Here is a 17972-nt window from a genome sequence, read left to right as displayed (position 1 = left end):
TGGGTACTCATTTTACCGCCCTCTGGAGGATGGAAGGCTGAGTCGACCCGAGCAGGCTACCTGAAACCAGCTTCCGCAGGGATCGAACTCAGGCCGTGGGGAGAGTTTCAGCTGCAGAAACTGCTGCTTTACCGCTCTGCGCCATACGAGGCCAACCCCTAAAGAAGGTGAGAACAAATACCAGACAAATGGCTCTATGCCAATACGTTAAAAAAATACAAGACAAGACAATGACACTGATCATAAGAACCTAAGAAGAGCCACTCTGGATCCATACTAGTCCAGCGTCCTGTTCATACAGCGACCAACCAACTGTTGACAGGAGACCCACAGGCAAGACATGAGTGCAACAGCACCTTCCCACCCATGTTCCCCAGCACCTAGTATACATAGTGTACGTTCTGCCTCTGATATTGGAGTTAGCCTATAGCCATCAGGACTAGTAACTATTCCTCCAGGCATTTGTCTAATGGATGCACTGTGGTGCTGAGGGAAGCTTGTACAGAGAAGCGAGTTGGTCAACTTTCCTTAGCAGAAAGAAGTAAACTAAGCATTCTTAAAATACAATGAAAGAACATATTTCCCACACGAATATGACTCAAGTAAACTCTTGAAATACATCCATAGAAAAAAAGGTTCATTTAAAAACAGTGGGTAGAAATAATTGGGGCTAATGTTTAGCCATCGGTTTTGATTATTTTTAAATAACTTGTCAGGATAAATGTCTAATCCTGTTCGTTCTAGTGCCTAAGCCCCAGCTCCAGCCCATTGCTTGCTGACCAGTTACAACCTGATTGGCTGTAGGGACTATTTAGTTAGCTTCTTGAAAAATCCAGAGAGTTTTTGCATCAGAAGACCATGGTTTGCTGCCAGTATGAGCTTTTGGTTTAGTTTTTCCAGTTTAGGAGCTGGTCTTGCCTCTCCATCCCTGCCTGCCCCCTGAAATTCTGCTTAATCCCCTTGGCTGGCCTCCCTGGCTGTTTGCCTAACCTGAGCCTTTGTGTTCTTTGTCTGGAGTTCATGGGACATCGGTGTACGAAATGTGTGGTGTTTGTGGATTTACAGTGGGTTTAATTCCTGGCTCTGGGACTGAATCCTTCCAGTGTGCTTCCCGAATCACACAGGTACATTTCCTGCTTTTCCCAGGTAGTAAGGCCCCTTGTCTCTCTCCCACCCCACTCCATCCCGCCCCTTTCATATGGTCTGATAACAGGATAAATAAAAGCAGCTTTCCATCTGAATTTAATTACTACTCCTTAATAGAGCCTTGCTATTGTTCTCATTAGGTATTTTTGATGAATCTTCTAGCTAACCAATGTTAGCATAGAGTAGGAAATTGATTGTTAATTGTTTTAATGTTTTTTGCTAAAGCAGAACATAAAACTGGCTCTGTGTCAGGTATAGGTACAAGGCCGGACTTGTACCTAGTGGTTAGATTTATTAGGAAATGGCTTGAGAATGTCAGGTGTTCTCTGCAAGGTTATCTCTGTAAGCAGTTCCCATGGGAGTAGCTGGTTCACTCCCTTGCCTTGGCCTTGAAACAGCTAGTTCTCCAGGAACTGCTTATAGAGATTAGCTTGCAGAGAACACCTGACATTCTCAAACCATTTCCTAATAAATCTAACCACTAGGTAAAAGGCCGGCCTTGTGCCTATACCTGACACTCTGATCACATCACTGAAGAGAGACCTAGCTGTTATTGGTCCTACAGCCACCAAATTAAGGCCACAGCTAGACCTAAGGTTTATCCTGGGATCATCCAGGGTTCGCCCCTGCCTGAGCACTGGATCCCCTGTGTGTCACCTAGATGAACAGGTTTGACCCCTGGACGATCCAGGGATAAACCTTAGGTCTAGCTATGGCCTAAGGCTTACTAAATGCTACCAGGAAGGGAGAGTTGTAGGCGAAGGGCAATATTAACCATGCCCCTGTCTTGACGGTGGTGATTTGGCACCATGAGGCCTCAGACTCCTGCATTTGCACTCCTTCCTGGCATCTGCACAAGAAAGAACACAAGTGCAGAGTTGCCACTGCCACTGTGCTGAGCACCAGGAGGGATGAGGGAGGAACGAGGCAGACAGAGGAGGATGAGGATGATCAGGGGTCTGGAAACAAAGCCCTATGAAGAGAGACTGAAAGAACTGGGCTTGTTTAGCCTGGAGAAGAGAAGATGGAGGGGAGACATGATAGCACTCTTCAAATACTTAAAAGGTTGTCACACAGAGGAGGGCCAGGATCTCTTCTCGATCCTCCCAGAGTGCAGGACAAGGAATAACAGGCTCAAGTTAAAGGAAGCCAGATTCCAGCTGGACATCAGGAAAAGCTTCCTGACTGTTAGAGCAGTACAACAATGGAATCAGTTACCTAGGGAGTAGGCTGCCCATACCCTCCGGAAAGTTCCGGAAACCTCCAGGGAGAGTTGGGGGTCCGGAGCAACCGGACTTAGGGCCCAAAATACCAGAGTTGTGGTTACTGGGCCCTCAGCAACCACAACCCCAACTTACCGGGTCTAAATTTCTCTGGCGAGTGGCGGCGGCCATCTTGAATCTCGCCCGAAGTCACACGAGATCTCGGCAGCTGGCTGGGAACTCTGCAAGACCCAGCCAACAGCCGAGATCTCGCATGAGTTCGGGCGAGATTCAAGATGGCCGCCGCGAGGGGTGGGCAATGAGAGCGAAGTGAGTGGTTGGGGGCTGCGTGCAGGAATTTCCAGCAATGCAGCCTCCAGCACCCCACCCCCCAACGCAGAAGAAGCAGAAGCAGAAGAAGAAGCAGCAAGAAGAAGCAGAAGAAGAAGCAAGCAGGAGGAGGAGAAGATAGAGGAGGAGACAAGACTGAGGTTTGTGTGTGAGAGAGAATGTGGGGGTGCATGGGGTCTTTGAGTGAATGCACGTGTGCATGCGTGGTTTTGGAGTGAGTGATGCTGAGTGTGTGTGTGTGTGTGTGTGTGTGTGTGTGCGTGCACGCACACGTGTGCTGGCAGTGTGAGTGTATTGATGTCTGAATGGGATGCCTGGTTGTTTGACTGAATGAATGCATGTGCATGTTTGTAGTGGGGGTGGCTGTAGTTTTCTGTGAGTTGGGGGGGGATGATTTGGAGGTGATGTTCCTATTAAATAATGCATTTTAGACCGATAGACCTTCCTTTCCAATTTGTTTACTATAATTGGCATGACGTATATTTTGTAACAGTGGCTGACAATTGTTCATCCTTCTTAAACTTTTAAAAAAAATAACAGGGTTGCTATTATCATCATCATCATCATCATCATCTATCTCTCTTTTCTTGCTTGTGGTGGTTTTTCTAGATGAACATGACGGGCTTTGCCAAGTCATGTTGTCTTTTACTGATTCAGAAATGTCCTGACTATTGAACATGTTCTAAGTATGACTGCTTTCTGGATGTTGGTGTGCATGTATTTGGGTAGGCCTAATTTCTGGAGGTTTTCTGTAAAAACAACCACGATGTCATGCTGGTGACTGATGTGACTAACAAATAATGGTAAGTTTTTCCTGTTGCCATAGTTCTTTAACTTCCATATCCAGTCGTGTATATTTTTCTTTTCTGCAACATTTTTGTCATTAGGTATTGCAATTTCAATGTAGGTGTGTTTTTCTCGGTTGTTTTTGACTGTTATGTCTGGTTGAAGTTGAAACAAGCTAAGACAAGCTTTAATCCATTTTGTTCCATGGCTAACGTTTGCAGGCTAATAGTAGTTTATACTCTTTCTGAATGCTTGGTTGTTTGGCTGTTGTATACTTGCCAACTGCTTCATTTGTTCAGTGGTAGCAGTATGCAGTAAGGTGATGGGGAAACAGTGTTAAATGTTAGGAAAGGTTAGACTATGGTCATCCAGTGAAGGATTTGCAGTCAGAAAAGATATTTGAAGGAAGGGAAGACTATCACACACAGAGCTCATCTACACCAAGCAGGATATTCCACTTTGAAAGCGGTATAGAAAAGCTAGGAGCCACACTACTGCTTTATAGCAGTATTGAAGTGTACTGACAACTGTTGGGGCCCATGACACATACCATATACCACTTTCATAACACTTTCATGGTGTTATATCCTGCTTGGTGTAGATGTGTCATGGGCCCCAACACTTGTCAGTGCACTTCAGTATCACTATAAAGCAGTAGTGTAGCTCCTGCAGTGCAGTTGAATACCTCTATAAAGTAACAGTGTGGCTCCTGCCGTTTATATACCGCTTTCATAGTGGAATACCCTGCTTGGTGTAGCTGAGCACACAGTATAGCAAAAGCTTCAACGTACAGCAAAAGCTACAGAAGTAGGAATGAGTGAAGTTAATTTCAGATACATTGAATGTCTCACTTATACTTTATTCCAGTGATTTTAACATTAAGATGTTATGTAGAACAGGTTTGTCTTAATTGTGTGCTGTGAAATCAGACCTGTGACCAAGGCCATGTTTGGGTGAGCACGCCCCCTTGGGGGCTGAACATGTTGGTGGGCATGCCCCCTTGGGGGCTGGACATGTTGGTGGGCACCCCCCCATGGGGGCTGGACATGTTGGTGAGCACGCCCCCTTGGGGGCTGAACATGTTGGTGGGCATGCCCCCTTGGGGGCTGAACATGTTGGTGGGCATGCCCCCTTGGGGGCTGGACATGTTGGTGGGCACACCCCCATGGGGCGGCCATGTTGTCCTCCTTTTTGGTTTCCAAAATATGGTCACCCGACTAGGGAGGATGTGGGCTCTCCCACACTAGAGGCCTTCAAGAGGCAGCTGGACAAGCATCTGTCAGGGATGCTTTAGGGTGGATTCCTGCATTGAGCAGAGGGTTGGACTCGATGGCCTTGTAGGCCCCTTCCAACTCTGCTATTCTATGATTCTATGAGGAAAGGGACGCGGGGCACCCGAACCACTTCTCCTCCCTCTGACCTCCCTCTGGCTGCCCGTTCCTCCCCCCCCCCTCGAGTTTTTTATTATTATTTTTATCAGTATCTGTGAAACTGTGCAGATACAGATAAAAAAAATAGGGGGGGGAGAACGGGCCCTGTTCCTCTCCTCTCCCCACCCCATTTTTTAAATTTATAGATGTGTGGGGCCTGTTCCTCTCCTCCCCCACTTTTTAATTTTTTTTATTTACTTGAGCCGCTTCCCTGTCCTGCCAATGACAACCAATCAGGGGGCGCCATTGGCTGTGTCACGCCTCCACAGACAAAAAAACTGAGGTAAGCGCCCGAGTTTTTTTCAGCGGAGTTTCTGGGGTTTGCCCCTGGATGGCTTTGCAATGGCGGCTGTGTCATGTAGATGACGTGCCGCTACTGCGAAGCCACCCCGGGGCGAACGCTTCGTCAAGTGAAGCCCCAGTAAATGGGTTAGTGGGGAATGAGTAGGTGGAAGTTTGTTTGTGTTGGGGCAGCATGTGTATGTAAGAAAGAGGTGGTGGGGGAGAGAGAGAGATGGAGGACCCAGGTCCTGCCCCCTGCCATCTCTGGCCATGTTCACCACTGGCATTTGATAGACTGGGAAATTGTCTTTTCCTCAACTTTCCTAGAAATGAAGAATTTGGTTTTAAATAGATATGGAGGCCTATGATAGTGAAATTGGTAAATCAGTAACTCAATTGAATTATCAGAAGACATGAAGTCTTAAATGTTTGCCCTCTCTGACTCATATTGTATATCTGCACTTGAACCTGAGTAGGATGGTTTATAAGTTAACCTCCTTGGATGGGGAGCAGCTTGGGATACCGCCTTTTATGGATGGAGCGAATGGGTTGTCCACTCATTCATATCCAAAGTGCGGCAAGATAAGTAGGTCATTAAGAGGCTTATTGTGTCTGCCATCTTTCTTTAGGACACGACAGTGCACAAGTGTTCTAGGATAAGCCAGCCTCAAATTTCTCTGCAGTCGCTCCCCGAAACATCATCTTTTGCCTCGTTTACACAAATGTGTGCCCATATTTCCATTCACTGTCATCAATGTCATTCGTCCTTATAAGACGTAGCGTGGGTATTTTGATTTTTGATAGAAAATATTTATGACCATCATTTATAATATATGTTCCCTTTATTATGGACAAAAGTTTCCAAATTACGAACAATCCATAAAACTGTGACGAGAAGGCAGCACCCATAGAAGGGTTGAAACTGCACATTACCATGGCTGCTGCCACCCTAATATTAGTTAAATCCAAAGCTTGACATGGTTACATAGTTTTTCTACCATAGTTCCATTTCTCAGACAGCCTCTTGTGGAGGCAGGAAGATGGGTGAGACAGAGTGGAATAACATAAAACTGCAGGTCTCCTTTAGCTAAATGTTGCCAGGAGATGCAGCTTAATAGTGGACACATGTTCAGATAATATGTAGTTTGAAATATGTACACCGACCCTGGCATATCCTTGAGCCAGTATATGTTATGTGGTATCGGGCAATTCAGATGATGAGGATTCATTAAATGTTATACATCTATGTAAGGTGACCCTATGGAAGGGAGGACAGGGCTCCTGTATCTTTAACGGTTGTATTGAATGGGGAATTTCAGCTGGTGTCATTTGTATGCATGCAGCACCTGGTGAAATCCCCTCTTCATTACAACAGTCGAAGCTGCAGGAGCCCTGCTCTCTTAATCAGATACAAAAGCGAAGGGGTCCTGCATATTTAACTGTTGTGATGAAGAAGGAATTTCACCAGGTGCTGCATGCATACAAACGACACCAGCTGAAATTCCCTTTTCTATGCAACTGTTAAAGATACAGGAGCCCTGTCCTCCTTTTCATAGGGTCACCCTACCGTTAATGGTGCAAAATAGGCAGCATGGTCACCCTATTTTTTTTATTTATTTATTTATTTATTACATTTTTATACCGCCCAATAGCCGAAGCTATGCAGTGGTGCAACATGAAAAGACCTCTGGGCATCTTGCATACAAGACAGTTAATGTTTCGATTGGAGTGATCCTGTGGGTCAATTGATTCTGAAACTACAGGAAAATACATTTAGTGCTTTAACTTGCCTCCGCATTTGGTATTTACATACCTTCTGAGGTTATTTATTGTGTGTCTCATCAGTGTAGCACGTAAGTGTGTTCTGGGATTTATAATTTCATTGCTAGTTCTCAATTCTTCAAGAGTTAATCATTCGTAACAGAAAGCACGTTCCCTTGTGAGCAAAACCAATTTCCTTCAGAGTTCCTTTATTCTCTGATTAACATGTTGCATTTGGACTTCACTAATCACATAGCTAAGTGTCAGCAATAAAACTCTTAAATAAACATCTACTCTGTCTAAGTCAGAGTTCATCAAAATGGACAAAGTTGCCTAGTATTGGCTTTTGAAACAGAACATGTGGCCGAACCATTTATACTTTAGAGCTCAACTTAAAGGTATCATAATCAATGCCAGACGTTTTTTTTCACTTCTGCATATCATTAGTACATTATTAACTAAGTCTCCGTAACAACTAAATAGAGTTGATTGCAAGTTAGTCATGCAATAGGAAGCCCAAAGAAGGGTTCCTTCTCCCCCTTTCACCCCTATTAATTCTTATATTCACAATAGCATTTGTTTTCAGGGCGGGAGGGGGGAACAATGAAATGAGGGACTTTAGATCAATTAAAGGTTTTCTGTTCTCCTTTCTTTAACTGTTTTACTATTGCAGACTTTTAAACATAATAGCTGTAACCTCATACCTACAAAGCATACATCTTGTAAATCAAGAGAGAGTTGTATCACTTTTTTACGATCCTCAGTTAGGCGCTTTGGCCTTAGCTAGACCTAGCAGTCTAGCAGGGCGGAAGGGTGAAGATCTCTGTTCACACGTGGTGCGCGATGACCTCAGAGGGAGAGGCGTCGCGCCCGCCATTTTTGTTTAATTTTTAAAGAGACTGGAGCGCTCGTGCGCAAAAGGTAAGTACTTAAAGAATATTTCCTCCACTGCCCCCACTCCACCCCCGTCTTCAGGACCTCTGCGCCCTGTGTGTGGGTCCCGGCTCCTCGCGAGGAAGCACAAGGAGCCAGGACAAACCGCGGCACCCAGCCGCACATTCCGCAGTCTCAGGTTCAGCCCGAGACTGCGGAAAAACTGGGCCTAAAGAATAGGGCGAGATCCCAGGACAAGGGAGGGATCATCCCTCCCTGATTCCAGGATCCCCTGTGCGTCATGTGGACGCACAGGGACGATCCCGGGTTTCACTCTGGGATTTCGCCCCATCTAGCTAAGGCCTTCGAATAGCGATGCATGTAAGAGGAACTGATTTGGAAAGTCTTGAGGTACTTCAGAATCTAGCACCCCAACTCTAAGCCCCATTAGTCAGCAGTAGGTGTCATTAAAATCAATCAAATTGGGATGAAAGCTGCTAGTTTTAGGACATGCAAATAGGGGGTGTTTTTTGTTTTGTTTTGTCTCCTTGAGGGAACGTTCAAAGATCTGACCCCTACCTGCAGTCCATCCTACCACCTCAGGTCTCTGTCACCTCATTCTGCTGGATGCATTTGGTATAAGCTCATCCTACTTCACAGGGTTGTTGTGAGAATAAACTGGAATGATCTATGTATGCTACCCTGAGCTCCTTGTAGAAAAGGTGGGATGCAGATAGATGTAAGTAAAATACTGCAACGGTCAAATGATAAATGGGTGATGGGAGGACCAGCCTGGTGTTCAAAGCTGGTGGGAATAGATAACTGACAGACCTTTCAGTAACTTGGAGTTCTGTTCGAAGAATAGCCTTGACAAGACACCATTATTTGCACTCACTTGGGATCTGGAGTTATAAATGTATGATCCAAGACATGAAGCTGGAAATAAAAGAATAACAGAAAGATTTTCCAACAGGTTTCCCCCTCCCCATCATTTAAATGAGAAAGCCTGAAAGTAGTGGCTTTCACTGCAGAATTCCTGCAGTGCTTACTAACTATGGATGTCTGTCAGACAGCCCCTAGCAAAGACTTCAGTTTGCATCTTGACCGTGAGATGGACAACATTGTGTGGGTGTTTCCGACTGCAGGTAAAACTTGGGAGGAAAGAAGGAAAACAGAAAATAACTATTTTAAGACCAAATGTGTACAGACAAACCTTGTCAGTTTTGTGTATGTAATTTGAGGGTGTGCTTGTGGCGGGTGAAGGAAGAAGAAGAAGAAAATACACATTCCCTCAAGGGAGCTGTCTGTATTTCCAAATGTGTCCAGAAGAGAACTTGCTGCTGGCATTTTAGCTATCTTCAGCTTTTGTGCTAGCCTCTCCCGTTAAACTGGAAATTCATAAGCCCTCCCTGCTTGTGTCATAGCAGCTGGTAAGGTCTGAGGCTTTGGCTGTGTCCCTGATTGTGAGAGAAGCTGAAAACTGGTTAGAGTTGAAGCCTTATCATAGGTTTCTTTTAGGGTAGGGTAACCATATGAAAAGGACAGGGCTCCTGTATCTTTAACAGTTGCATAGAAAGGGGAATTTCAGCAGGTGTCATTTGTATATATGGGGAACCTGGTGAAATTCCCTCTTTATCACCACAGTTAAAGCTGCAGGAGCTATACTAGTATGACCATATTTAAAAGAGGGCAGGGCTCCTGCAACTTTAACTGTGGTGATGAAGAGGGAATTTCTGTGGGAATGAAGAGGGGTTCTCCATATATACAAATGACACCTGCTGAAATTTCCTTTTCAATACAACTGTTAAAGATACAGGAGCTCGGTCCTCCTTTCCATGTGGTCACCCTATTTTAGGGATCATCGGTAATGGAAGTGTAGACAAAAGTGAAAGGTGTGATTTGGTAGGGTGTTGTCAGGGACCAGGCTTCTCAAACCAGGGACACTGGTTATGTGGGCCAGACACCTTACTCCCAGAGTGGAAAATGTCTCAGAAACAGCTGGATTTTATAGATCCAAAATGGGGTGGGTGGATTTCCAATGTTTTCTCCTCTCTGGTTTCCAGCAGCCCATGGGGGCACCTCCAGGTCAAACCTTGTAACTATCAGATGCCCTGCAGAGCTTAATTTGAATGTCTGCAGATCCCTCCTGCCCCACTTCATATTGGGATTCTGAACATCCGACTTCACTCTCAAATCAGATTTCTCTCTCTCTCCAATTCATCACCCCACTTCTGCCAAACCAGCTTTTTGTAACATTGTGGCTGATGAAGAGATCTGGGCAGGATCTACACTACTGCTTTAAAGCGCTTTATAACAGTTTTGACAACTGTTGGGGCCCAGGACACACTCCATATACAGTTGTCAAAACTGTTATAAAGCGCTTTAAAGCAGTAGTGTAGATCTGGAGAGCTTGCACATTTTTTAATGGTCTTTTGGTTGGTTTAGTAACGGCATTACACTAATTTGGATTTTAGAATATCTCGAAGTGTTTTTCTAGGTTGTAATACTATACCCAATTACCTGGGAGTAAGCCCCACTGAATTCAGTGGAACGCACTTCTGCGTAGACAGGCACAGTATGTATTCACTGTCAGGTGAAGAAAGGAGGAGTGATAGGAATGCAAAAATAGGTTTTCAGCATTTTGTGTTGTTGTTTTCTATGGATTATGCACAGGTAACCTAAGGCAGGGCCATAAGTAGGGCGCTGTGGCAGTGTAGCTACCCAGGATACAGCTGTCTGTGGGGCACACTAGGGGAGAACTCTGGCAAGTAGCCAGACTATCCAACAGCAGAGAGTGGTATGTCTTGTTTCAACAGTGATTTCCATGCTACTGACATGGAATGCCCAAAAATACTTACCATTGAGGTGGTGGAGGTGGAGGAATGGAGCTTTTCATCTCTGCACTGGGCACAGTGTCTAGATATGGCTCTGCTAAAAAGCTCCTACTGATGGATTCACATTCATGACACATTGTGACAAGGCCACCCAAAAGTCCAGATTGACCTTTGCTTACTCTCATTTGTCTCAAACTCACAGTGCTATTTGCTGAACAGAGTAAGCTTTGAATCATCAGTAGTGTGCAAGGTGCTAAATTGAGGAACTAATAGCAGGAACAGAGAGCCTTTCACTTTTGAGACAGTGGTAGGGCTCCAGACCAGTTCAGGACTGGCCAAAAATCATTACTGTCTGATGGCTGCTTTGTGGCCTCAGCTCCCAGTCCACAAGCAGGCAAGTGTCCACATTACCAAAACCACCCACATAATTAGTGTTGCTGTAATTGGAAATTTTGGAAGCTTCAGTAAAAGAGGTTCAAGGTCATGGACTTGGATGGATGAGCATGAAAAATGAAAATCCACCCTCTTGCTCCCAGGAGTGGTTTCTTTAGTTCACTGCTAAGGTTCCACCACATGAGGAAACACACACGAAGCTGCCTCTGTCCTTGCAGTAAACTTTCCTTTCGATAAACAAACATAGAAAGCTTCACCTAAAAGACAACCTTGCCGGACTCTATCACTCATCCCTTTAACCCAGCCTTCCCCAACCTTGTGAACTCCAGATGTGTTAGACTACAACCCCCACCATCCACAGCAAGTGCAGCCAATGGGCACACTGGCTGTTGATGATGGGAGTTGTAGTCCAAGGTCTTTGGACGGCGCCAAGTTGGAGAAGGCTGATCTAGCCTAATATCGTCTTGGCAAAAGACATTTCAGAATGGCCCCGTTCAGACAACACGCTAAACCATGCTGCTTAACCACAAAATGGTTAATGGAATGCATGCATTCCATTAACCATTTTGTGGTTAAGCAGCATGGTTTAGCATGTTGTCTGAACGGGGCCTGTGTGGGAGACGAAATGTGGCCTGGGCATGATGTCAAAGCTTGATGGCCATGTCTAGCTTTCAGTTGTCTAAACACAATTCAACTCTCTAAGGTCTGGGATGCTTGTCACCTGAATGGTGGATACTGCCAAGTTAGATACCTTGGGGAGAGGGCAGCCCATGGCAGGGAAGGAGCCATGGGGAGTATGACTCTTAAGAGTCCTCCATATCTGCCTCATCTCCTCAGTCCATACGTCTGCTCTTATATCACTACTTAGCCCTAATTATGATCTTTGCTCTTCCAGCTCCACTACTCCCTCAAAAGACTGTGTCTTTTCTCCCTTTCCGCCTTGTATTCCTGGCACATACTTCTTTCAAATCTCCACCCCCAAATTCACCTTTTCTCTGAAGCTTTTGCACCACCCTTGCTGCCGTTCACTGCTGCAGTTCAGCCTTTTACAACGCCCAAGTATACGTAACGAAGGGTACAGTACGATCCCTGTTTAGACAGAAAAGAGTTCTACAATTCCCAATATTCTACAGCCAACTTGTAGGATTTTTTTCTTCTTCTGTCTAAACAAGCACAGAATTGCATCCTCTAAAATACAAGCAAGAAAAATTATTTGAGCTGAACAAGGAACCCTTAAAAGGCATGTTAGATTCTCCCAATGTGAGAATTATATGCTTTGTTTGTTTAAAACATTTACACTCTGCCTCTTCAACCATTCGAGACTACTTAAAAATCTAATTAAATTCATAAAAACTAAGCATAAATGCATATGCAACAACAAGAGCATTAACAGCATAATCCACAGCCCTATAAAAAACCAACCAAGCAGACAGTCTATAGTCGCACCACAGGTCCTAAATGCTTGCCTAAATAAGTGAAAGATTGGTTGCATGTTGCACTGACCACACGGAAGGTGACCACATGTTGTTTCATTCTGCTTGTTGAGATTTTTGAGGGCTTGTCAGGATCAGTACTAGTGCTGAGTGCTTGCCGGACCCAGGTCCGCGCTCAAAGGGCTGCTCTGGTGCAGAGTGCTGGCAGAATTCGGGTCCTGGCCAGCAGCAGTTCATGGTGGGTTAATTCAGTGCAGCTAGAGTCAGGGCTATTGAAGACCAACATTGTGGCTCTAGCTTTTGCCACAGCAACACCATTTCTGTGGTGTTTGGCTCCTGTTCCTGTGTTAGTTCCTGACCTCGGACTGCTCTCTGGACTATGCTACTGCTCTTGCCTCTACCCCGCCTTGTTTGTTCGGACCTTGGACTGTGCCCTGGACTACGCCCTTGCTTCTGGCCCTGTTGGACCTTGCTTTTGAACCATTGTTCGACCCTGGAGTTGCTACTACTGCTAGCCCTGTTGGACTCTGGTCTCCGCCACTGGGTTGCCCCCGGAACCTCACCCCTGCCACTTGCTCTGCCACGTCGTGGTTGTACAAGTAAACCGGTCTATCCAAGACAGCTTGTGTGTGTTAGTCTCTGTACACCTTCACTCTCCCGGGTCCCGGCACCCAGTCTGTGCTCCCAGCCACCCACACCCTGGACTGTTACAGGGCTCAACCAGAAATAGAGAGGAAAAAGTTGTAGATCATAGGCAAGCATACATGGAGACTGGGCCAGTGCCAGACTATTTTGCGCCCTAGGCAGGTGAGCTGCTTTCACCCACCCACACCACACCACCCCAGCGTACCTGGGCATGGGGTGCCATTTCGCCTGCCCAGCCGAAGTGAAGCCAGGATGCTGGGGTGGGGGCGGCAGCTTCAGAACAGTGCCGTTCTGAAGCTGCCCGCCTGCCCCCGCCCCCAGCGTACTGGCTTCGCTTTGGCTGGGCGCCCACCCAGCCACAGTGAAGCCAGAATGCTGGAGGGGGGGCGGGGTGCTTCGCTTCAGCTGGGTGGGCGCCAGCCAAAGCAAAGCCAGGACACTGGGGCGGGCGGGCGGCTGCGGAACAGCGCACCTGGAAGGCACCCTCTCAGAGCCGCTGTGGGAGAGCGGCTTCCGGGTGCAGCATTCAGCGCTCCCCTTACCTTGGCGCTCTAGGAGGCCGCCTGAGTGGCCTCTATGGTAGCACCGGCCCTGCATGGAGAGAGGAGCCACGGGCTCTGTTTTTTATATCTGCTTTACAGCTAGTTTTTCTTAGGAATTGGAATGGGAACAGGGGAAATCAGTCCTATGGAAAGAGTGGTGGGGTAGAGATAAACAAGGAAGGAAGGAAGGAAGGAAGGAAGGCACCCAGGGATTCCAGCTTCTCTGTGTGTTTTTACCTACAATACATTGGTGGTTTTGTTGTTGCTGCTTCTTTTGTTGGTTGGTTGGTTTTCCTGGCTCCAGGGGAGCCTTCAGAATTCTCAACAAGCAGGACATGGCAACATATGACTATTTTTCATGTGGGTAGTATAATAAAGTGAAGGCATGCCCTTGAGTCTTGCACTTTCTCTTGAAGGTTAATTGGTGCCTCAGTAACTCCAAAGCCTTGGGATCTTAATAGGCCTTTAATGACTCACACTAGGGGCATGGCTAGATGGGGCGATACCCCTGGGATTGCCCCTGTGCGTTCACATGATGCACAGCGGATCCCGGGAGCAGGGAGGGATGATCCCTCCCTTGGCCCGGGATATCACCCTACCCTTTTAACTCGCTTTTTCCGCAGTCTCGAAATGATCGCGGAACGTGTGGCTGGGCGTCGCAGGGTGTCCCGGCTCCTCGCGAGGAACCTGGGGACGGAGCACAGACCTCCTCAGGAGCTCTGTGCCCATCGGGGGTGGGGTGGGGGAGTGGGTTTTTTTAAACAAACAAACAACTTACATTTTGCGTTTGAGCGCTCGTGCGCTTCTCCTTAAAGACAAAAAAAATCCAAAATGGCAGGTGCAACGTCTTTTTCCTGGGACGTCGTGCGCCACGTGTAGACAGAGGGAGAGATCTCGTGATAACCATATCGCGAGATCCTCCCCCTTCCGTTGCTCTAGACCCGGTGGGTCTAGCCATGGCCTAGGTCACCTGTTTGTTAAATGTTACATGTTCTGATGTTTTTAAAAAGGAAAGGAAATCAATAATAAGTATTCTAAAAAACATAGGTCAGAGATTAGGAGCATTATATCTGCACAGCTCAAAGTGCTAAAATGTAATGTTTTGTCTTTCTAACCTAGATACTATTGCCCCTTTAATTTATAGACACAGATAATGCACATAGCCCACAAGTGTTGCCTTAGTATAACACTCATCTCTGTGTGCCGTATGCTTCACATCTTTTATCAGGCAAGGCGTGCTAGTTAAAATTCATTTTGCCCAAGATTAACAGAGTCTACAAATAAATGTTAGTTAATTGCCAAATGTCCATTTTGGTAACTTTCGTGAAGTTAAATACACCAGCTGCCCTTTCATGCCAGTAGCAATGTAACTAGCACTGTTGTTTGCAGAAACTAAATAGCATTAAAAAGAACAGAGAGGGGCATAGCTTTGTAAAAGTGACAATCAAATGCCTGAATAAATCAAAGAGAAGGTTGAAATCAGCAGTTGACTGAGAGCCTGTATCTTGGAATCTGAAGAGGGATGAAAGAGAGATTCCAGTGTCCTCACTTTAACTCATAATAAGCTTCCTTTTCGACAGAATAAGTAGTTGAAATAGTTTTCTTTTTTCTACGGGCAGTGCTGAATTCCACAACGGACTGGTAATTCTATAGAGAAAGTTTGCAGAAAATGCAGACCATTGGACATTGCCTAGCAGGCGTTACCAGGAGTGCAGATATCAACCGCAGAGTTTAGGTTTAAAGGTGGTAGGCATCTTTGATTTGCTCTTTAAAGTTTTGAGGGAATGAGACAGAAAGGAGGCAGTAGCAGAAAGTAGCTGAAGAAGGAAGTGCTGTATTTGAATGCTTAAAATGCCTTATTGCTTTTTTAACATGCTTCTTTTAATAAAATCATTAACATAAGAATTGGAAGTATATTGCGAATGAGGTAGTCTGGTTACTAGAAATATATTTGTTTACAATAAGGACATGTGTCACTGGAGAAAAGAAGTACATTTGATGGTCAGGCGATATCCTTCTCTCCAACTTTAATCCTGGCTGAAGTATTCATTTTAATGGGTCTACTCTAAGTAGGGCTAACATTAAATATAACCCAAGGATTACCTCATTTCAACTATGCTCCTGTTCTAAAGGGTTGATGGCTAAGGAATTAAAATATTAATATTGCTACCATTCAAATGATTTCCATTGACTAAAAATTCCATGGGCATGGGTTTATAAATATTATGAATTTATAGACCCAGCTGTATACTTATAATATTCAGTGACTGCTGAATAGTTAAGACAAGAGAGAGCATTTGTGTTGATCATTGAAAATTCTGTTGTCCTAACATATTTGGGTAATCTAAATAACAAGAGAAGGGGCAGAGCTAGAATAATATTGTTTCAAGTCCATATCCACAAAAATAGCAGGGGTCAGCAGAGGGAAGGACCTGGGAAGGGGGGTGAGTCCAGGGACATTGGGGGGGAGTGGGGTCAGGGCCTTTTTTTTTACTTACTTTTCCGCTGGAGCACAAGTGTACTCTAGCTCCTGTCTTTTTTTAAAAAAAAAATGGTGGGCGCAACAGCCCTTTTCCCTTCCGGGACGTCGTGCTTCCGGTTTAGACAGCCCGGGATGATCCCGGAAGCAGATAAGTCCGGGATCATCCCCCCTCCCTCTTGCTACACCCTATGGTGTAGACATGCCCTGAGTCTACACCATAGGGTAAATCTGGGAGTTAGTGCACACCTCTATTTCAACCCTATACTTCGAATCATATTTCAGCATTTCTTCATCCGGTCTGGTTAACTGCTTCACATGACAATTTCCAACATGAAGATAATCTTTGAGAAGGGATATGATGAAAACATGGGTGTTCTGCTTTGCTCCTTACTGGGAAGCAACTGCAAGCATTACATGTAGGAAACCAAACCTTGTATGTCTTTTTTCATATCTCTCCAGTTCATCAGCCATTATTGACACATTGTTGAACATGAATGTTACATTAAATTGTCAAACTTGCACAACTTCTCACAATATATATTTTTTAATCTTTTTCTTCTAAACCAAGATATAGATGAATGTTCATTTGAAAGGACATGTGACCATACCTGTATCAACTATCCTGGAAGTTTTGAATGCCTGTGTCATAAAGGTTACACATTGTATGGAATGACGCACTGTGGAGGTTTGGAGAATCTGATTCTTTTTTATTTCATTTACATGTAATTCTTTGAAACGCTGTTTCCTTTCTTAAGGCTTCATTGAATTGTAGTGACAAAAGGGATAACCAGCCCTACCGTTAAAGGAATTCCAAGGAAGATATTTGTCAGCTTTAATGCCATTAACTTCAGTGAGATTTAAGCATTATCATTCTGTTCAGGATTGCAGTCTAAATTAATTGTAAAAATAATATTCTATTCATATTTATTGAGTTGAATTCTAGGAATGATGACAGATTTTTATTAAACTTTTCATGTACATGAAGCCATACCTAAATGCTAATAAAAGTAGACTAAACAAATTATGTTGAAGTCAGCCTAAATATCTCTAAATTGTTGTCTGTTGTTAGTGTATCAGTGATACATATATTAGACAAGTATCTTGGACTGCCTATAATTTTCCTGAGGACCATTTAAGTAGCAGACTCAACAGTCTTTGCTTAAATACATATATTCTTCCAACACAATCAGACAATGCAAAATGTAATTTTGGCATCTTTTAATTTAGATAAAATATTTGGAGTCCTGTATATTTGTGATATAAAAATAATTACCTCTAGAGCTGAAGTTTAAGACTTTGACATTGAAAGAGAAGAAACAGGTGGGCTGCATTTATTTTGGCTAATAAAAGTCTGCATAGACTTCAAATGTCACATAGGGCTCTTCATCAATTCTATACAAATTAGTTTGGCTCTAGTCAGACTACATTAATACAAAGGAAAGTTCCTTGTACCATTAAAAAAACAAAAGTAATCAAAACACTTCCCCATAGGGTTACAGTTCTCTACATTGTGAGTTAGTGGTTGTAGGAGTGGGTAGTAATGTCTTCTGTGTATATTATTATTATTATTATTATTATTATTATTATTATTATTATTATATTCCAATATTAAAATATTTAAACATTTAAAATGACAGTTTAAAAGTTCATTAGCACAGACAGAGGTCCAAATTATTCACCAAAGGCCTGCCAGAACAAAAAAGTCTTTGCCTGCCTCCTAAAATACATCAAGGAGGGAGCCAGTCTAGCTTCCCTAGGAAGAGAGTTCCAGAGCATTGGAGCAGCCACTGAGAAGGCCCTCTCCCACGTTCC

General features: G+C 44.5%; 1 protein-coding gene across 1 annotated transcript in view; it reads left to right on the top strand.

The window, feature by feature from the left end:
* SCUBE1 (signal peptide, CUB domain and EGF like domain containing 1) overlaps positions 1-17972 on the top strand; it is a 133773-nt gene that overhangs the window by 88359 nt on the left and 27442 nt on the right. The window contains exon 7 of the mRNA XM_063134325.1: positions 16729-16845. Within this exon, the coding sequence (XP_062990395.1) occupies positions 16729-16845 (117 nt within the window). The remainder of the gene's footprint in view (positions 1-16728; positions 16846-17972) is intronic.

Source organism: Elgaria multicarinata, chromosome 9 (genome assembly GCF_023053635.1).
Source record: "Elgaria multicarinata webbii isolate HBS135686 ecotype San Diego chromosome 9, rElgMul1.1.pri, whole genome shotgun sequence".
NCBI classification, from domain to species: Eukaryota; Metazoa; Chordata; class Lepidosauria; order Squamata; family Anguidae; genus Elgaria; species Elgaria multicarinata.
Note: the sequence above shows the minus strand (reverse complement) of the source record. Positions and strands in the feature narration are given on the sequence as shown.